Below are 21,355 nucleotides of genomic sequence, written 5' to 3'. Positions count from 1 at the left end.
GACATTTAATAAGGGAATCTCAGTGTTGATGGGAATGACCAAAGCAGCAGGAGGACCCCTAAGTTAACCTTGAGGGCGGGACCCCACAGGGCAATTGACTGCCTGCCTGGTAGAATTGCCAGTCACTGTAAAAAAGATTCCGATTTTTCCTGTTTCTATATTTGAAAGTATGGGTTTATTTTGGAACTGCGTTATCGAACTTGAATAAATGAAAGTATAAACGTTTAATATTTTCTTTCTTTATTTCTATGAAGAAGTAAAAGTCAGACCTGAAAATGGAGATGTATGAAATCCTTGGAAAAGTGGGAGAGGGAAGTTATGGAACAGTCATGAAGTGTAAACATAAGGATACTGGGCAGACAGTGGCCATTAAGATATTTTATGAGAAACCAGAAAAATCTGTCAACAAAATTGCAACAAGAGAAATAAAGTTTCTAAAGGTTTGTTTCTTTTGCTTTAATTTCTCCGTTAGAGAAATTGTTATGGAATAAAACATTGTATAATGGAACATTTCAGTTAATATATGTACTAAGGCATGTGATTGAAAACTGTGATACCTTGTCTTATTGTCTATTAATATAATTTGTAATTTTATAGTGATAAAATATGCATATGTTTGTGTATTATTTAACAAAACCTATTCTAAATATTGGGAAATATTTCTTCAGATATAAGTGTAGTAAACTCTTAATAAAAATGGCCTACTTCGTGCAAGGCAGTGGTGCTAGATATGGGACTATAAAGAGGTAAAAGACAATTTCTGATTTTAAGGACTCTTACAATTTAATCAGAATAACAAGAGAACATGAAAATAACATTGAATAAAAAGTAGCACGTAATAAATGCCAAATGATTAATACAAAATCCTTTTAGGCAGGGAGGTTTCTTGGAGGAAATGAGACATGAACTTGGCTTTAAAAGAAGGGTAAGATTTAGTGTAGAGCTGAAATTATGGTACTTCATATTAGCAAACTACTAAGCACACAGCAGAGGACCAAGAGCAGAGTGGAAAGGACAGAGACATTTTGTTTATAGAGTTTCCTGTATAGAAGTAGAAAGAGGTAAAATTAGAGAAATAAGTTGGAGATAGATTGTGATGTCTTGTTTTTTAGGCTGAAGGTCAAAATTTGATTTTGTAAGAGCTGGAACATCAGTGAAAGTTTTGACCCCAGGGTGAAAAAAACTTTCTGTAATTATCAGTCTAGCACTATTATGTAGAATAGACTGGAGGCTGAGAGACCAAAAGCAGGGAGATCTCTTCTGAGTTTAATTTGGAATTGTGGTAAATGTCTTGAGGGCCCTTCCTCATGTAAATGTGAATGGAAGGTAAAGTTAGAATATGATATATTATAAAAGAAGAAATGAAAGCAGATGGAAGAAAATAAAAGGGAGGAGTCATAGGTATCTTTGCAGTTCTGTGACTGGTACCATTGATGGAAATACAAAAGATCAAAAGGACATAACGGTTTGGGATAGAGAAGGGGAACTAGTTCAATTTTAGAAATGTTGAATATGAGGTGACGGAAGGACTTTCAAGTAAAGATGATAGGTAAGCTTTTAGAGTGGGGAACAATATCAAGATCAGAGCATAAGATAGACTCGTGCATGTGTGTGTATAACAGGTCAGGTCAGGTCAGGGGAAAGAATTCCTAAGTGTGGAGTAAGGAGCACATACATTTCTTGGGGACTGAGTACTGAAACTAGTAATTTAAAAAATATTTAAACATGTGTATTTTATTTATAGGATTTATCATATCACTTTAATGTTTGTGTCCTTGATAGTGTATTCTAGATGTTTTAATATGTGGTGAAGAAAAGCAGATGCTCTTCTTGTTCATCTTTATCTGATACAAAAGTAATGTTTTCTTTTCTCTGTAAGTCCATGTTAGATATGATGGATCAATTTGCTTTCTAAATAGGAGAAACATATTAGGCATCTGTGGATTGTTGGAACTGCTTTGTTTCTAGATAATGACAAGGAAAGTTAAAGTCAGTAAAGATGTTTTGATTTTGTGAAAGATACCAGTGTCTGTCTTGACCTAAAACATAATACTGTAAGATAACTTGCACTGTATGTGAAAATCTGATTAGAAAGCGACCTTCTCCCAGAGAATATCACTTGATCTTTCTTCAACTCTATTGCACATAAGCTGATTATTTTTTCTATCTAATCATAATAATAGATAAACTATTATGCAAATTATTTTGAGACACCTTAACAATATTCTCATTGGCTTATTTCTTATAGATTAAATATTTCACATAATCTAATTCCCCTAGAGAGATTTCTTGTATTAATTAACATTCTTAGTCGAAAAAGAATGCCATAGTGACTTAATTTAAACTAACTTTTTATCTTAGAAATTCATTAAATAAGTTACATTAAAGTAATTAGACTATTTGTAGAGAAGTTGTCTAGTAATGTAGAAAAACAAAGTGAAACAACTTGAAAATGGGTTAATGGAGCATTTCCAGGGGGTTCATGGTTTATCTGAGAAAGAACTTGATTCCTCATTCTGGGTGGATTTTCCTTAATGCTTATTAACTCACATTAACTCTTCACTGCTCTCTTTGCCTCTGCTTTTAAAATAAAGACTGACCAGGAAACCAGTAGTTTTCTTAGTTGAAGGATTAATGTGTCCAAAAGCAGTCCTTTTCACTGCTGCCAGCTTGTCTCAGCAGCATGCTGGCATCTTGCTGACCAGGGAAATTGGGAGCAAGAATAGGAAAGGAATCTGGTGTTGTATTTTGGCATGTTATTCTATTACTTATACTTTAAAGACTTTTGTCTTTGTATTAGTACAGAGAAGTGGTAAAATAGATGTTATGCCCTTGAAGTAAAGACAAATAAATTTTTAAAAGAAGTATAATTTTCTAATGAATTCAATATTGAAAATATACTTCTAACAGCCAAAAAACATATTTTTGGCAATTTGGAAAAATGGTTAAATTATTTTAGAATTTACTATAATGAAGTATGTATTGAAAAATAGATTAATAAACAAAATATTAAACCTTATAGGTTTTCTAAGTTTATACATGGCCATTTTTGACATCTTGAAATCAGTTTAATAATAATTATTATTCTACAAAGGTGTTTTGTCATTTAATAGAATAGTACAGACAATGAGCTGAATTTCACCCACGAATAACTGCATATTTATGTAAATTTCCTATGGCTATAAATTGTATTTCATATATCTGAAGATTAGATTTTATCAAGAGTTTCCAGATATTTTGATACTTTTCTCTTTCAATCTATCGAATTTATAATGTCTACTTGTAACTTATAATTTGTTCTCTAGGGTTTAGGATCAAAACCAGAAAATCATAAATTTCCATAAATTCATATCATATATACACTGCCATTGAAATCCATGTTCATTTGTAAACTTTAGGACCTTTTGAATTTCAGATGTTAAATTTAACCATAAACCCAGTTAACGCTTAATAAGGTATCTCTTAGCAGCATACCAAGTTGTGTTACAGTACCTTAAATTAAATTATTTATTTAAGCAATCAAATGCCAACTTGATGTAAAGCAATATATCTCTCTTTGTTCTCTAAATATTCATCATAAAATGAATTAAAATTTCCTTAAAATAGGAAAGTAAGCAAATCAGTTGAGAAATTTCAATTGAAATCAGGGAAGAAAAGAAGCTGAAACTATTTCTGCTTTTCAAAATTATACAGATGTTATATGTTCAAATTGTTGTACATGAAATAGTTTATTAAAAATTCATTTCTTTTGTCAATAGCAATTTCGTCATGAAAATCTGGTCAATCTGATTGAAGTTTTTAGACAGAAAAAGAAAATTCATTTGGTGTTTGAATTTATTGACCACACAATATTAGATGAGTTACAACATTATTGTCATGGACTAGAGAGTAAACGACTTAGAAAATACCTCTTCCAGATCCTTCGAGCAATTGAATATCTTCACAATAATAATGTAAGTGCTTCAGAGTAAGCCAAAATATAGGATGACTATGAATTGTGTCCTTTAGCAAGTACTCTATTTTTAAGAAGATTAAGATTATTTTTCTGTATAATATTAATTGACATCCTGAATATGGAGGTAAGGGCCTCACCAAGGACCTTGTGATTTAGAGCAGAACCAAAAAGAAACATTAATCGAGCCCATTGTAGTTACAACCAAGTATGTGATGCCAAAGAAGTTATCAGTTATTAGAAATAGAGGAATCAACACCAATCAACTGGGACAACTTTTATAGGAGAAAGTACATTAAGATGTTGAAAATCAGAGTCATGACTTAGCAAAGGCTTACTCAAAAGGGTGTTTTGGAGTTAGGAACTAGAAATTAGGCCATTTGAATGGCAAGTAACTGTGGATACCTTAAGGAGAAGAAAGGAGAAAGTGGTTGTGATGTGCGGGGCCTTGTAATTTAATCTATTAAAAAATCAGAAAAGAAAAGATCATCTATTCTGATATTTAGCATTGACTAGTAAGTGTTTAGCTCATCAGGTTTTTAAAAAGATTTGCTTAAAATAACGCTCTCCCCCCTTGTCTGCTCTCTGTGTCCATTTGCTGTATGTTTTTCTGTATCTGCTTGTCTTCTCTTTAGGTGGCACTGGGAATTGATCCTGGGGCCTTCTGGAGTGGGAGAGAGGTGCTCAATTTCTTGTGCCACCTCATCTCTCGGGTTTGCTGCATCTCTTATTGTCTCTCCTCTGTGTCTCTTTTTCTTGTGTATCTTGTTATACCAGTTTTCCACTCAGGCCAGCACTCCTGTGTGGGGCCAGCACTCCATGGCGCGGGCCAGCTTCCCTTCACTAGGAGACCCTGGGAATCGAACCCTGAACCTCCTATATGGTACATGGGAGCCCCATTGCTTGAGCCACATCTGTGTCCCTCAGCAGGTTTTTACAGAGCTTTTTCCCTTTAGCTTTCTGGAAAACTGGATATATCTTAAGGAAATAGCTCAATTGTAAAAGCTCCAAAAATAATTTTATTAGTAAATGGTATAGACATAACAACTATATATCCCAGACTTCTGCAGATATCTTAATTTCTACTGCTCTGTTTTGCTAATTGTACATTTCATTTTGTGACTTTGAAAAATGTGGTGTGATAGCTACTGGAATTCAGATTGTAATCTCCTTGCCAGCTGTATCCACTAGAAGGAATTGTAATTTAATAGTTAAGACCACACAGTCTTGGAATCAGGCTGTTCTGGGTTTTTAACAGGGATGCTATGGAAGGCCCCCACCTTGTGCAGTGCTCAAGTTGTACAACCAAAGGTGACAGCCCTGTTACATTGTGGCCTTGGGAAAGTTATCTAACCTTTCTGTGCCTCATTTTCCTCATAGGTAATATGAGGATAATATAGTACCTCACAGATTTCCTATAAAGATTAAATTAGGTAGTAGGTGTAAAGCATTTAGCACTGTGTCAGATGCATTTTAAGTGCTCAATAAATAGTGTTGGTAGTTAGGAATAATGGTTGTAAATCTACAGTACCTTGTCTTATGCTTCTTGAATAGAGACGTTAGTATGGACCAAACTAATAGCAGAAGACCTCAAGAAGGAGGTAAACTAAAGTAGGTAGAATCTTGAACTGTGGCTAGGATTTCATTAGGCTGGAAGAGTAAATGCAGTCAGTTGGCGTACCACTGTGAAAACAGAGGTAGACTAACCAGGACTCTTTAGAGAGTGGTAATGAGTCAGCTTACAGAGACAAGACAGGAGATAAGATTACACAGTTTTCCTTGGGAGAGGAAATTCGTTTTGAGGAGTTTGGACTTTATATTAGGGAACCATTGAAGGTTTTTGACCATGGTAGTAATACGATAAAAACAAAACCTAAACTTAATTTATCAAGAATAGAGGATAAGAGTGGTAAGAGACCCAGAGAGATCAGGTGAGAGGCTGTGTGACAGTCCAGATATGAGGTGGTAAGGGCTTAGATTAGTACAGTGGCCGTAGAAAAGAGGAAGGATGGCAGCAGGAAAGGATGGAAAGATTTCAAAAGAGAAATGACAGGATTTGGGAAAGAATTAGATGTGAGGGGGAAAAAAGTGAAGTCAAAAATAACTACCATATTTAAAATTCTAAAACCGAGTTAAGGTGCCATTGGCAGAAATTGATTTTTTCCCCTACAGTTCTTATTTTATTTGACAAAAAAGTTGTTCTTGCTGTGTAGACAAATAAAACAAAACAAAACAAAACCCACCACCACCAAAGTGCATTTAAGAAACATGAAGAAAAGTTGGAGGGAAGGAGCTATAATCTCACTGGGTGGCAGAAGGGGCCAACTGATTTCAGTTTTGCCCCATCCTTCCAAGAGACCCTAACATAGAAGTCTCTAACACTCAACCATCATCCCTCAGGAATTTGGGGATAAAAGGGAGGGTGGCACCTCCCAGAACTTTCTGATCCCAGGTAGAGTTGGCTCAACTATCCCTCTTTCACCAAACTTGCACTCATTCTCTGTCACAAACTGCTCCAAACATGTGAATGAGGAAAAACTCACGAAGATTAACATTTCACAGGAACAAAGGAAGTAAAGAGGGGAGGAGAGGAAAGGGGGCACTCCTGCCAAACAGAAACTGATTTTTTAAAGGGGGAATTGATTTTAGGTATATTATATGTGAGATACACATAATTATACACACACACACACACACATTTTAGGTACTGCTGGGGGCCAGAGATTGAACCCGGGACCTTGTATGTAGGAAGCTGGCACTCAGCCACTGAGCCACAATGGTTTTCCTGAGTTGGTTTTTTTGTTTGTGTAGCTTGTTCATTTTTTGTTTTTTCAGGAGGCACCGGGAACCAAACCTGGGCTCTCTCTTGTGGGAGGTGGGAGCTCAACCACCTGAGCCACATCCACTCCCCAATACTGATATATTTTAAGAGACAGTTGGAAAATCCAAGTAAAAATGGTGAATCACCAATTATATAACATGGCTTTGAGAATGTGTCAGAACTGGATATATAGATTTGGGAATCTTTCTATTAGAAATTAAGGTAAGGATAACTCACTCTCCAAGGGGTTGAGGGAAAAGTAAAAGGTAGTTCTCAGCACTGAGTGTTGAAGAATATCATTGGAGTGATGGGGTAGCCAAGAAAAAGACCTAGACAGAAGCACCTACATTCTTTTATTCTCTTGACCTTACTTAGGACCTAGAGCAAAATTATCCCTGTCCCTCCACTCACCTCACAGAATGTTGTAAGGTTAGTTACTTTTGAGAATTAAGACAGCCGTGAATGAAGTGACTCATTAGACCAGAGGTGCTATATAGAATCATATTATTACACATATCTGAATATCTAGATTTAGGTCTTGATGAATTGAGTTTATCTTCAGATTGACAAAAATTAAAGTAAAATTGTATTGTCCTAATATCTCCAAATTTCAGATGATCGATTTTATATGTAATTCTGAAATGCCTGAGATATTATCTACCATGATATCTTATATCCCTTTTAATAAGAATTCAGGAAATAAAACATAATTCATTGGAAACACTGCAATGGAGGGCTCTGTCCCCCCACAGAAACTGAACCACCAGCAAGAACTTGCAGAATCATCTTTCTCAAAGCTTCAGAAAACATTTAAAGGATTGCAGGAAATAGGGTGAGTGCTGAATCAAGTAAAAGTACCTTAAAAATGGTAAGATCTCTTGGTGCCCTTGCTGACCCTGCCCCATCCCCTCACTGGTTCAGCACAGCTTTGGGCTGTGCTCCTAGTATGAGTCTGTGGTCCTGGTTCTGGAGGGAGCAGGGTAACCCCTGTGCACATATTGGAAGCATGTATGTCTGTGCCACTCTGCCCCATGGTCCTTCAGGGTAAAGCAGGATGCTAATTGCAGGCTTGACACCCCAGAACTTGCTCTGCATGTAGAGGCAGCTCACAGAGCTATCCTACAGAAAGCTGTAGGAGCAGTTAAATCACAGCTGCCTGGGGCAAAGGTTTGCATTCTGTGAGACATAGAGTACAAGTGCCTGGGACTGTGAAAAAACTTTCTCAGGGAGGAGTGGACATTTGTATCCTTGTAAATAAGGGAAACCTTAGGGCTGTGTGCACACAGCCAGGACAAGATGCATGTACAGAAAGGACCAGGGAGAACTCTATGCTTTGGCCTTGAGCTGTTCTCTAAACTCATTGTATGGCTAAACTTTGAAGGAGAGCATTCACACAGGTCAATCTCCAAAGAGTAGGAAAGGTGTTTCCCCCCACCTTTATTTTTTCTTTGTTAGCTTCTGGCTTTCAAGGAAATCTCTATCATAACACTAGCTGGATAGACGCTTAAGAAACAGATGAGGGAAGTGGACTTGGCCCAATGGATAGGCATCCGTCTACCACATGGGAGGTCCGCAGTTCAAACCCCGGACCTCCTTGACCCATGTGGAGCAGGCCCATGCGCAGTGCTGATGCACACAAGGAGTGCTGTGCCACACAGGGGAGCCTCCCGTGTAGGGGAACCCCACGCTCAAGGAGTACACCCCGTAAGGAGAGCCGCCCAGTGCGAAAGAAGGTTCAGCCTGTCCAAGAACGGCGTCGCACACAGAGAGCTGACACAGCAAGATGATGCAACAAATAAAAAAGAAACACAGATTCATGGCTGCTGACAACAACAGAAGCAGACAAAGAAGAACACAGCAGCAAATGGACACAGAGAACAGACAACTGTGGGGGGGGGGAGGGGGAAGGGGAGAGATATAAATAAAAATAAATCTTTTTAAAAAATCTCAAAAAAAAACCAGATGACCCAAAGTCTAAATTTTTAGTAATAATACATTAAAATATCAAAATGTCCAGGTTTCAACAAAAGATTATAAAACATGCAAAGAAACAGGAAGAGAGTGCCCATGCAAAGGAGAAGATTAAAACATTAGAAAAGATCAGTGAGGAGGACCAGACTTGGGACATACCAGAAAAGGACTACCCCTGCCCCGAGATGGCTCCCTTGTCTGTTTGCTTGTTGTTTTTGCTTGTTGTCTGTTTCTTCTTTTTGGGACATACCAGAAAAGGACTACCCCTGCCCCGAGATGGCTCCCTTGTCTGTTTGCTTGTTATTTTTGCTTGTTGTCTGTTTCTTCTTTAGGAGGAACTGGGAACCAAACCTGGGACCTCCCATGTGGGAGGTGGGCACCCAACTGCTTGAGCCACATTGCTCCTTGCTTGTTTTGTTTTTGCTCTCTGTCTGCTCATTGCTTGTTTTTCTTACCTGCTTGTTTTCTTCTCATTGCTTGTCTTCTTTAGGAGGCACCAGAAACTGAACCTGGGACCTCCTATGTGGAAGGCGGGTGCCCATCTGTCTGAGCCACATCCAGTCCCAGAAAAAGACTTTAAAATTTTTTCCCCCTAAATATCCTTAGAGATCTAAAGAAAAACATGGAGAAAGAACTAAAGTACATTAGGAAAATGATAGATGAACAGAAAGGATATCAATAGAAATTATAAAAAGAAATCAGAGCCAAAGACCACAGTGGTCTTTGTAGTGGAAATTAAAAATTCCCTAGAGGGAAGCGGATGTGGCTCAACTGATAGAGCATCCACCTACCATATATAAGGTCCAGGGTTCAAACCCAGGGCCTCCTGGACCGTGTGGTGAGCTGGCCCATGTGCAGTGCTGTTGCATGCAAGGAGTGCCATGCCATGCAGGGGTGTCCCCCGTGTACGGGAGCCCCACGCACAAGGAATGCGCCCTGCAAGGAGAGCTGCCCCATGTGAAAAAAAAGCGCAGCCCACCCAGGAGTGGCACCGCACACATGGAGAGGTGATGCGGTGAGATCACGCAACAAAATGAGACACAGATTCCTGGTGCCACTGAGAATACAAGAGGACTCAGGAAAACACAGTGAATGGACATAAGAGAGCAGACAACAGGGGAGGGGGGGAAGAAATAAATAAAAATACGTGTTTTTAAAAAATTCCTTAGAGGGGTTCAACAGCAAATTGGAACTCACAGAAGAAAGCAATGAGTGAACTTGAAAATAAGACAATTAAAATCACCAACTCAGAAGAGCAGAAAGAAAAAGAATGAAGAAAAGTAAACAGAGCCTGAGAGACCTATGATACACCACCAGATATACCAATAAACACATTCTGGAAGTCCCAGGAGGAGAAAAAAGAGAAAATATTCAAAGACATAATGGCTGAAAATTTCTCAAATTTAATCAAAGTTGTGAATATACACTTCCAAGATGTCAACAAATTCCAAACAGGACAATCCAAATAGACCCACAGTGCAACAGATTATAATCAAATTGTTAAATGCCAAAGATGAGAGAATTCTAAAAACCACAAGAGTGAAGCAAAGTCACATATCAGGAGCCTCAGTAAGTCCTGATTTCTCATCAAACCATGGAGAAAAAAGCAGCAGAATGACATATTTAAAGTGCTGAAAGGAGAAAAATTGCCAATCAATTCAATATGTGGCAAAACCATCTTTCAAAAATGAGGGGGAGATTAAGATATTCCCAGAAAAACAAAAGCTGAGAGAGTTCATCTTCACTAAATCAGCCCTACAAGAAATGCTAAAGGGAATTCTGCAGGTTAAAAGGAAAGGACATAGACAATAGACTGAAACTGCATGAAGAAATAAAGACCTCTGGTAAAGGTAATGAAATGGGTAAATATAAATGCCAGTACTATTGTATTTTTTGGTTTGTAATTCACTTTTTACTTCTTACAGGATCTAAAAGGACATGCATAAAATGTAATAATAAATTAGTGGTTTTGGACTCAATGTATAATTATGTAATTTGGGGCAAGAACTACATAAAGGAGGGAGCAGTGAGGGGTATATAAACATAGTTTATGTATGCTATATAAGTTAATCTGGTATCAAACCAAATCAAGTTGTTACAGATTTGGGATGTTAATTTTAAGCCTTGTGGTAATCACACACACGCAAAATCAAAATATGCAAATTAATAGAGACAGAATTTAGAGTACAAATTACCAGGATGGAGGGCAGGGAGTGCTGGGGAGTTAAAGCATAAAGGGTGTAGAGTTTCTGTTTGGGGATGAAGGGAAAGTTGTAGTAATGGATGGTGATGAGGATAATATAGCACTGTTGAATGTGATGAATCCTACTGAAAGGTGTGCATGGGAGTGGTTGGGACGGGAAGGTTTATGTTGTGTATACAGGCATGCCTTGAAGATATTGCAGGTTTGGTTCCAGACCACCCCAATAAAGCAAATAGCAAGTCACACGAATTTTTTGGTTTCTATTTGTGTACTAAAATTATGTTTACATTATATTGTAGTGTAGTAAGTGTGCACTTGTCTAAAAAAAACAACAAACCTTAATTGAAATGTGACACAGACACAAAGTGAACATATGCTATTGGAAAAATGGTGCTGATAGACTTGCTCGACATGGCCAGCAACCTTCAACTTGTAACAAACGTACTGCACTATCTGCAAAGCACAGTAAAATGAAGTGTAATAAAATGAGGTATGCTTGTATGTTTCCATAATTAAAAAGCAAAAAGAGCAGCTAGAGAGACATTGACAACTAAGTGCAATACATAATCCTAATTGGGATCTATCAAGGGAGTAGAAAAGGCTCAAAAGGATGTTATTAGGACATATGAAAAAAATCAGAATATTGACTTTAAGCTTTATATCAGTGTTAAATTTCTTGAACTTGATAACTTCTTAAGGTGGTTACATAAGTGAACATCTTTGTTCTTAGGAAATGTACATGAAAGTATTAATTTCAAGGAGCCTGATGTGTACAAGCTGTTCACAAATGATCAGAAAATAGATGGATTGACAGATGAATTGGATTGATAGATGGATAGATAGAATGAAAGGAAAATGTGGCAAAATGCTAAATATTTGTGGATCTGGGTATTGGGGAGTATTTGGGACATGTGGGAGTTCTCTGTATGGGATTTGTATTATTTTTGTAACTGTCCTGTATATTTGAAATTATTTCAAAATTAAAAGTTTAAAGAAATACAATAGAATTTATGACCAGAAAAACTCCAACTCTCCAGAAATATTTGCTTATCTTCTTTTATTTGATAGTGAAGATGTGTTTCTTATTTATTTATTTTAAGAGCACTTTGTGTATGTCAGACTTTTTATTTTAATATTCATTTAATTTATTTCTCCCCATCCCCTATTGTTTTGCACTTGCTGTGTCTGTTCCTCTTCCTTGTTTTGTGGGAGGCACCGGGAACTGAACCCAGGACCTCTGATGTGGGAGGTCACTTGAGCCACCTCCACTCCCTGCTTTGTTGTGTCTCTCATTATGTTTCTCTCTGTGTGTCTCTTGTTGCGTCATCTTGTTGCATCAACTTGCTGCACCTGCCTGTTTTGTCATCTCGCTGTCTTGCTCATCTTCTTTTAGGAGGCATTGGTAACCTCCAACTCCCTGCTTTTGTTGTGTCTTTCTTTGTTTTTCTTCTTGTGTCTCTTGTCGTGTCATTTTGTTGTGTCGACTTGCTGTGCCTGCCTTTCACAGCAGCTCACTGTCTTCTTTAGGAGGCACTAGGAACCAAACCAGGGATCTCCCATATGGCAGGCAGGAGCTCAATCACTTGAGCCGCATCCGCTTCCCTATTTCCTTTTTATATTGGCTTCTAGGAAGCTCAAATAAAAATTTAATGTTCATTTGCAGAAACTAGTTCCTTATAGGTATCTAGTATTTCTTATTCTTTATAATTGTTTTTTTTTCCAGAACAGCATTTAATTAGGGGAACTGAGAGAAAAAACTTTTTAAATTAAATTATGTTCGATTCATACATGAACACACATAAACAATAAGTCTATAGTAATGGTTGCGAATTTACAAAATGAATGTGCATAACATTATATAGGGGTCCCGTATATCAACCCACCACCAACACCTTGCATTGTTGTGAAACATTTGTTACAAACTATGCAAAAGCATCATCAAAATATTACTTCTAACTATAGTCTATTTATTACATTGGGTGTATTTTACCCCCAACCCACCCTATTATTTTTTCAAATATATTTTTATAACAGAGATTGTGAACTTATGAACCAATCATGCACATGTGTAGAATTCCCATACAACACCACTTCACCAACACACCACACTGTGGTGGAATATTTGTTACGGATTACAAGATAATATCATCAGGCTATTACCACCAACCATGGTCCATAGTGTACATTTGGCACACTTTTTCCATACCCCCCATGATCAACACAGTACATCTTTGGCATTGATGCAAATATTACAGTATTGCTGCTAATCACAGTCCACACGTCAACCAATTGTGTTTTTCCCGTGCTTCTCTACATTCCCATCACCCTGCAATAGAGACATACATCCAGTCTAGCTCAGAGAAGGACACTCTTGCATCTGTATCATTAACCACAATTCTCATCCACCTCTGGGTTCACTGTGTTATTCAGTCCCTAGATTATTCTCTAGCTTTTTATCAATTGACATTTACATGTCTCGATTATCCTTTCCAGCCACAATCTCATTTACAAACCAGCTGCTACTCGGTGTAATGTGTTACCATCAAATCTATCCATTTCCATACCTTTACAGTCAACTTAATTAAACCTTCTATACATTAAGTATCAGTAGTCCTTTTCAGCCCTCTTATCTACTGTTAACCTATATTCTAGGTTTTAACTCCATGCGTTTATTCTTTATTCTTCATATTTAGTTCTTTTAGTTAAGCCAGTAAAAAGAATTTATTGGGAAATGGGGGTAAAGAACAGGGCTTGTTGAGAAATGGGAGAGAAAGATGGAAATATACACTAAGATCTGATGTGGGCTCCTGTATCCTCTGCCTTGTGTGGTTACCTTTTTTTTTTAAAAAAGATTTATTTATTTATTTATGTATGTATTTATTTTTTAAAGATTTATTTATTTAATTCCCCCCCCTCCCCCGGTTGTCTGTTCTCTGTGTCTTTTTGCTGCGTCTTGTTTCTTTGTCCGCTTCTGTTGTCGTCAGCGGCACGGGAAGTGTGTGTGGCGCCATTCCTGGGCAGGCTGCGCTTTCTTTCGCGCTGGGCGGCTCTCCTTATGGGTGCACTCCTGGCGTGTGGGGCTCCCCTACGCGGGGGACACCCCTGCGTGGTGCGGCACTCCTTGCGCGCATCAGCACTGCGCATGGGCCAGCCCCACACGGGTCAAGGAGGCTCGGGGTTTGAACCGCGGACCTCCCATGTGGTAGGTGGACGCCCTAACCACTGGGCCAAGTCCGTTTCCTTTATTTATTTATTTATCCCCCCCCCCCCATTGTTTTGTGCTTGCTGTGTCCCTTTACTGTGTGTTCTTCTGTGCCTGCTTGTATTCTCTTTAGGCAGCACTGGGAAAACCGATCCTGGGACTTTCTGGACTGGGAGAGAGGTGTTCAATCTCTTGTGCCACCTCAGCTCCCTGGTCTGCTGTGTCTCTTATTGTCTCTCCTCTGTGTCTCTTTTTGTTGCGTCATCTTGCTGTGCCAACTCTCCGCATGGGCCAGCATGCCATGTGGGCCTGCACTCCACGCGGACCAGCTTGTGTCACTGGGAGGCCCCAGGAATTGAACCCTGGACCTCCTATATGGTAGGTGGGAGCCCAATCATTTGAGCCACATCTGCCTCCCTGTGGTTACGTTTTAAACTATTAATTATTCCTCCCCCTTGCTAATGCTAAGGGAAGGGGCCCCAGCAGCTATTGGTTATCTTGCCAATGGTGGGAGCCAATGGTGAAACCTATTTGGAATATCAGGGGCCAAGGGGACATCCCAGAAAGAGAACCTGGGACCTTAAGTTTAATCTCAGCGTCTCAGTGGGGTCTTGCAGCCATGTTGTCTGACAGTCATGTTGTCTATCGGCTGTGTTGTGGCTTGTCTTCTCATTTCCCTGGGTAATCTGCTTCAACTCCCCCCTCATATTGTTCATGCCCTTATTCTTAAGGGGGTGCTGAGGGGCGACGGTCATTCTTCTCTAGTTAATTCTTGCTGCTTAGGGCAGTAGTCCCTGCTTGACAGGGCATAAATCTCTCTGGTTATTCTTTTGAGGTTGATGAAAGATGAGTCTGACACTGTGTTTGAAACTGGCTGAAATCTCTGTGTGACTAATATCTTGTTCTGGAAGGTGGTGATTCAGGCTTCAGCAGGGGTCAGAGAACACCACTTGCTTTTCGTCCCCTGGCAATGGCTTGCCTAATGAAGACAGGGAAGTGTTGGATTCCTCTAATTTCTTGTCTATGCTGCATAGAAGAATTTAAGAACACACCAGTTTAGTTAGGCCAGTAAAAATTTATTGGGAAATGGGGAAAAGAACAGAGCTTGCTGAGAAATGTGAGAGAAGGACAGAAATGTGCACTGAGATTTGATGTGGGCTTCTCTAGGCAGAGAGAACCTTTAGTTCATATTAATGAGACCATGCAATATTTTTCCTTTTGTTTCTGGCTTACTTCACTTAGCATAATGTCTTCAAGATTCATCCATGTTATCATGTGTCCAAATTTCATTTCTTCTTACAGCTGAATAGTATTCCATCGTATGTAGACACGACATTTTGTTTATCCATTCATTGATTAATGGGCACAGGTTGTTTCCATCTTCTGGCAATTGTGAATAATGCTGCTATTAACATCAGTGTGCAGATGTCTGCATTACAGTTTTCAGTTCTTCTGAATGTATTTCTGGTAGAGGAATTGCTAGATCATATGGCAGTTCTATATTTAGCTTCCTAAGGAACTACCAAACTGTCTTCCACAGAGGCTGCACCATTTTACAATCCCACCAACAGTGAGGGAGTGTTCTTATTTCTCCACATCCTCTCCAGCACTTATTTTCTGTTTTCAAATAATGACCATTCTATGCAGTGTGCGATGATATCTCATTGTCATTTCTTTTCTTATATTCTTATTTAAAATAAATGAAGTATATCACTCATACATAAACATAGATAAACAATGAGTATATAGTAATAGTTGTGAACTTATAAAGCAAACATATGTAACATCATTCAGGGCTCTCATAACTCACCCTACCATCAATACCTTGCATTGTTGTGAAACATTTTTAACTAATAATGAAAGAGCATCCTCAAAATATTACTACATTTAGTGTATTTTTCCCCAGTCTACCCTATTATTATTATATCATTTATACATGAACATACATAAACAGTAAGTATATAGTGAAAGTTGTGAAATTACAAAGCAAACATGTATAACATCATTCAGGGGTCCCATACATCAATCCACCACCAACACCTGCATTGTTGTGAGACATTTGTTACAAATTATGAGAGGATAATACATCAAAATCTTACTACTAACTATAGTCCATATGTTACATTTGGTGTATTTTTCCCCCAACTGATGCTATTATTTTTAAAATATATGTTTATTACAGAAGTTGTGAACTTACAAAACAATAATGCACATGTGCAGAATTCCCATACAACACCCCTCCATCAACACACCACACGGTGGTGGAACATTTGTTACATAATATATCATCAGACCATTACCACTAACCATGGTCCATTTTAGTGTACATTTGGCACACTTTATCCATACTCCCCCACTACCAACAGAGTACATCTTTGGTATAGATATATGAATATTACAGAATTGCTTTTAACCATCATTCCACTTGTATTTTTCTCATTCTTTTTCCACATTCCTACCACCGGCAATAGTTACGTACATCTACTCAAGCTCAGAAAGGACACTCTTGCGTCTGTATCATCAACCACAATTCTCATCCACTTCTGGGTTTGTGTTATTCAGTCCCTCGATTATCCTCTAGCTTTCTTTCAATTGACATTTATATCCCTGATTACCCATTCCAACCATATTCCCATTTATAAACCAGCTGTTACTCATTATAATGTGTTACCATCAACTCTATACATTTCCACACTTTTCCAGTAAAGTTAAGATGTTTTCCTACATTTTCTTCTATTAATAGAAGGTTTATGGTTCTTGCTTTTATATTTAGTGTTTTTTTTTTTATCCATTTTGAGTTAATTTTTGTTTAAGGTATGAGGTAGGGGTCCTCTTTCTTTCTTTTGGCTATGAATATCCAGTTCTCCCACCTCCATTTGTTGAATGGACTTTCTGCCTGAGCTGGGTAGGTTTGACAGCCTTGTAAAAACTCACTTGACTATAGATGTGAGAGTCTACTTCTGAACCATCAATTCGGTTCCACTGATCTATGTGCCTATCTTTATGCCAGTATCATGTTGTTTTTACCACTGTAGCTAGGTAATATGATTTAAATTCTGAAAGTGAGAGCCCTCCAACTTTGCTTTTCCTTTTAAGATGTTTCTGGCTCTTCAGGACCCTTTACACTTCCAAATAAATTTGATAATCATGTCTTCCATTTATTTAAAAAATGCTGGTGGAATTTTTATCAGAATTGCATTGAATCTGTATAGCAATCTTTTTTTTTTTAAGATTTATTTATTTATTTATTTCTCTCCCCTCCCCCCCCCAACCCCGGTTGTCTGTTCTCTGTGTCTACTTGCTGCATCTTCTTTGTCTGCTTCTGTTGTTGTCAGCGGCACGGGAATTTGAGTTTCTTTTTGTTACGTCAACTTGTTGTGTCAGCTCTCCGTGTGCGCGGCACCATTGCTGGGCAGGCTGCACTTTGTTTCACGCTAGGCGGCTCTCCTTACGGGGTGCACTCCTTGCGTGTGGGGCTCCCCTACGCGGGGGACACCCCTGTGTGGCAGCGCACATCAGCACTGCGCATAGGCCAGCTCCACATGGGTCAAGGAGGCCCAGGGTTTGAACCATGGACCTCCCATGTGGTAGATGGATGCCCTAACCACTGGGCCAAGTCTGCCGTCCTGTGTATCAATCTTAATGATACTTAGTTTTCTAATCTGTGAGCATGGAATGTTCTTCCAATTATTTATGTCTTTTTAAAAATTTTTTAACAATGTACTATTTTCTGAATACAAGTGCTTTACATTGTTGGTTAGGTTTATTCTTAAATATTTGATTCTTTTAGTCACTAGTGTAAATGGAATTTTTTCCCAACTTCCTCCTCAGATTATGCATTACTAATATCTTTTAAAGTTTTTAAAGTCTATTTCACCTAATATTTGTATAGCTACTCCAGCCTTTTTTGTTGTTGTTGTTGTTACTGCGTGCATGGAATACCTTTTTCCAGCCTTTCACTTTTAATCTGTTGGTATCCTTGGGTCTAAGGTAAGTCTCTTACAGACAGCATGTACGTGGCTCATATTTTTCTTATCCAGTCCGCTAGTTTGTGTCTTTTTTTTTCTCACATTTGCATCCATTTTTTACTGAACTTCCAAAGAATCCATGTATAACAAAACCACAATTTTGAATCAAAATGATTATTAAAAACACTTAAGCCTAATGACAAACTTACTCTACAGAAGCAAGGAAAACAGTGACTAGTAATAGCACTATATTTCTAGGGGAGACAATCATATTTCCTTTATCATAAAACAAAAGTCAATGAGTCAACGTTTTAATAGCACTGACCAAGTTATTTACTATTCAAGAATTAGCTTTTCAAGTTGTGTCTTTAAAATGTATTCATCCATATATTTGGATTAAATTAAATTTATACATCAAAAACATTTTGCTCAAAAATCTAATCTTAAGTATAAACCATAACTTATCAAAGCATAGTTCAAATAGTATACAGTAATCCTACCATTTAGATTTACATGCTTCATTTGTAAAACATCTTACAAACAGTTTTGCCCCTTTTCTCCAGAATAAATGTCCTATGTCTAAAACTTTAAATAATCAAAAAAGGCAGATTCAAATGATTCATGCTATGCATTTTCCTTCATTGGACTTTGATAAAAACAGAGCCATTTGGTGTTGGAACACCATCTTCCTTCTCACTTACAGTCTATACAGTCCCAGAAGTAGACACAATAACCATTGTATTTGTTAAAGCTGTCTTCTGTTTCTCAGCAATAACGGAACAAACAGCAACAATTTCATCACTTTCAAAGTCACAGTCAGGAATTGACTTTGGTGAGAATTCTGTTACTTCTGCTGCTGACTCACTCTTTGGAATCCTCTGTGTCACTTTCTGCTACTCCTGGAGTGTTCTTGCTCAAGAAAGGCCTTTTTTCCATATTGCATAGTTCATTGGATAGATATGAGGAGCTATTTGAAAATTTTGAGTTGCTTCATCTATTTTGTCCTTTGGCTTTCTGTTGTCATATTGTTGTGTTGTTTGTCTTATCCTTTAGTTTACCCTTCCTAATATGCTTCATTTCTAAACTGTTCTTCAAATCTCTCAGCCTTGTTTTATTCCTTTCAGGCTGCAGCACCCTCTTTAGTATCTCTTGCAAATCTGGTCTTTTGGTAACATATTCTATCAGTTTTTTTCTGGGAAGACTTTGAACTCACCCTCATTTTTAAAAGACAGCTTTGCCATATACAGAATTCTTGGCTGGCAGTTTTTCTCTTTCAGTACCTTAAATACATCATACCACTTTCTTCTCTGTGGTTTCTGGTGAAAGGTCAGCAGTTAATCTTATCAAATTTCCCTTGTATGTAATGCTTTGCTTTTCTCTTACTGCTTTCAGGATACTCTCTTTATCAGTAGGTGTATCAGGGTAGGTCTATTCAGATTTATTCTGTTTGGGCTACATTGTCCTTCTTAGATATTGATATTTATGTCCTTCATAAGGGCTGGGAAGTTCTCAGTCATTATTTCCTCATTCTTTCTGCCCCTTTTCCATTCTCTTCTCCTTCTGGGACACCAGTAGTGCAAATGCTTGTGCATTTTGCATTGTCATTCACATCCCTGAGACTTTGTTCCATTTTTTTCCATTCTTTTCTTTCTGTTCTCCTGTCTTTTCCAGTTCAGATGTTCTGTCTTTGAAATCAATAATTCTGTCTTCAAGCAGTTCAAATCTGCTTTTATGTGCCTCTAGTGCATTTTTATTAATAATCTCATCCATCGTGTCTTTCATTCCATTCTTTGCAGGCTTTCAAATTGTTCTTTATGCTCTCCCAGTATATTCTTAATAAGCTTTATTTCTTTAGTCATGTTTTCTTTAAATTCTTTAAAGTTATTTAGGAGAGTTGTATGATTATCACTGATTAATTGTATTAAATCCTGTATCTCTTTACAATATTTGGTTTGTTCTTTGGGCTGGGCCATCTCTTTCTGTTTCCTAGTATGGCTTATAATTTTTTGCTGATGTCTAAGCATCTGAATGTGCTGGTGTATTTACTCTGATGGCTAATTTCTCTCTCTTGCCTAATTTTTCTCCGACAGTTCTTCTTTGATATTTGGTTCAACTTATTCTCAGTCTTTAAAATTGCCCAACTTAAGTTTTCAAAACCAGGCCAGGGACTCACTAGTGGGACACAGATTTTCTCCCAGTAGTTGGATACAGAGAGCGCAAAATTTTTGTCCATGCAGTTTCCAGACCAGTCAGCAGATAGTGCTAGCCAGTGTAACTTTCCATGGAGGCGTTTCAGTCTAGGCTTTCCTGTGTTCCTGTGTTGAATCTCAGACTGGATGTTAAAAGTGGGCTCTGTTGGCCAAATTGGCTGAAGAAAAGCACCCTGACTTCCCCTCCCTTTTCCTTGAAACAGCTGACAGCAGAAGATGTCTGTTCCCCTCTCAGTCAGCTACAGTGAGATAGAGGTTTTACCTCAGCTTAATGTCTTGGGGATCAGGGAGAGGAACCCTTCCCAGCTGCCTTGGAGGCTTGGTAACAATGTTTGTCTTTTTGGCTTTGCCTCTCTGTCCCTCATCCTCCTGGGAGTGGTGTTGCACTGTCCTGGTCTGCTGACCCCCAAAGCAGGGCCCTCGGACACTTTTGGCTCTTTCTCTATTGTTTTTTCAAGAGCTTTCAGCTCTGTCTGGCAACCCACTGCCATCTTCCCACAATCCTCCTGTGTCTTTTGGTTGGGGAATTTAATCCATTACCATTCAATGTTATTACTGTAAAGGTAGTTCTTATTTCACCCATTTTGACCTTTGGGTTTTATCTGTCATATTTTATTTTCACCATTTTTTTTGAGATGTTTCATTACTTTTACTGATATAATCTTCATTTCTAGACTCTCTTCCATGCCTCTCTCTCCTGCCTTTTCTTTTCAGATATAGCACACACTTTAGTATTTTCTGCAAAGCTGGTCTCTTGGTTACAAACTCAGTTTCTGTTTATCTGTGAATATTTTAAACTCACCCTCACTTTTGAAAGACAGTCTTGCTGGATGTAAGATTCTTGGCTGAAAGTTTTTCTCTTGCAGTATCTTAAGTATATCATACCAGTATCTTAAATATATCATACCACTGTCTTCTTGTCTCCATAGTTTCTTATGAGAAATTGACATATAATCTTATTGGGTATCCCTTATATGTTATGCATTACTCTTCTCTTGCTGCTCTCAGAAGTCTCTCTTTGTCTTTGG

The 21,355-nt window shown here is 38.1% G+C and overlaps 1 protein-coding gene across 3 annotated transcripts in view; it reads left to right on the top strand.

The window, feature by feature from the left end:
* The window catches only part of CDKL3 (cyclin dependent kinase like 3), a 126,353-nt gene that overhangs the window by 345 nt on the left and 104,653 nt on the right, over positions 1 to 21,355 (top strand). For all 3 annotated transcript variants that reach the window (XM_058278799.2, XM_058278790.2, XM_071210036.1), the window contains exons 2-3: positions 255 to 440; positions 3,759 to 3,953. In XM_058278799.2, coding sequence (XP_058134782.1) covers positions 276 to 440; positions 3,759 to 3,953 — 360 coding nt within the window. In that variant the 5' untranslated portion in view covers positions 255 to 275. The remainder of the gene's footprint in view (positions 1 to 254; positions 441 to 3,758; positions 3,954 to 21,355) is intronic.

The sequence above is a fragment of the Dasypus novemcinctus genome, chromosome 2 (genome assembly GCF_030445035.2).
Source record: "Dasypus novemcinctus isolate mDasNov1 chromosome 2, mDasNov1.1.hap2, whole genome shotgun sequence".
Classification (NCBI taxonomy): Eukaryota; Metazoa; Chordata; class Mammalia; order Cingulata; family Dasypodidae; genus Dasypus; species Dasypus novemcinctus.
The sequence above is the reverse complement of the archived record's forward strand: the minus strand, read 5'-3'. Positions and strand labels throughout refer to the sequence as shown.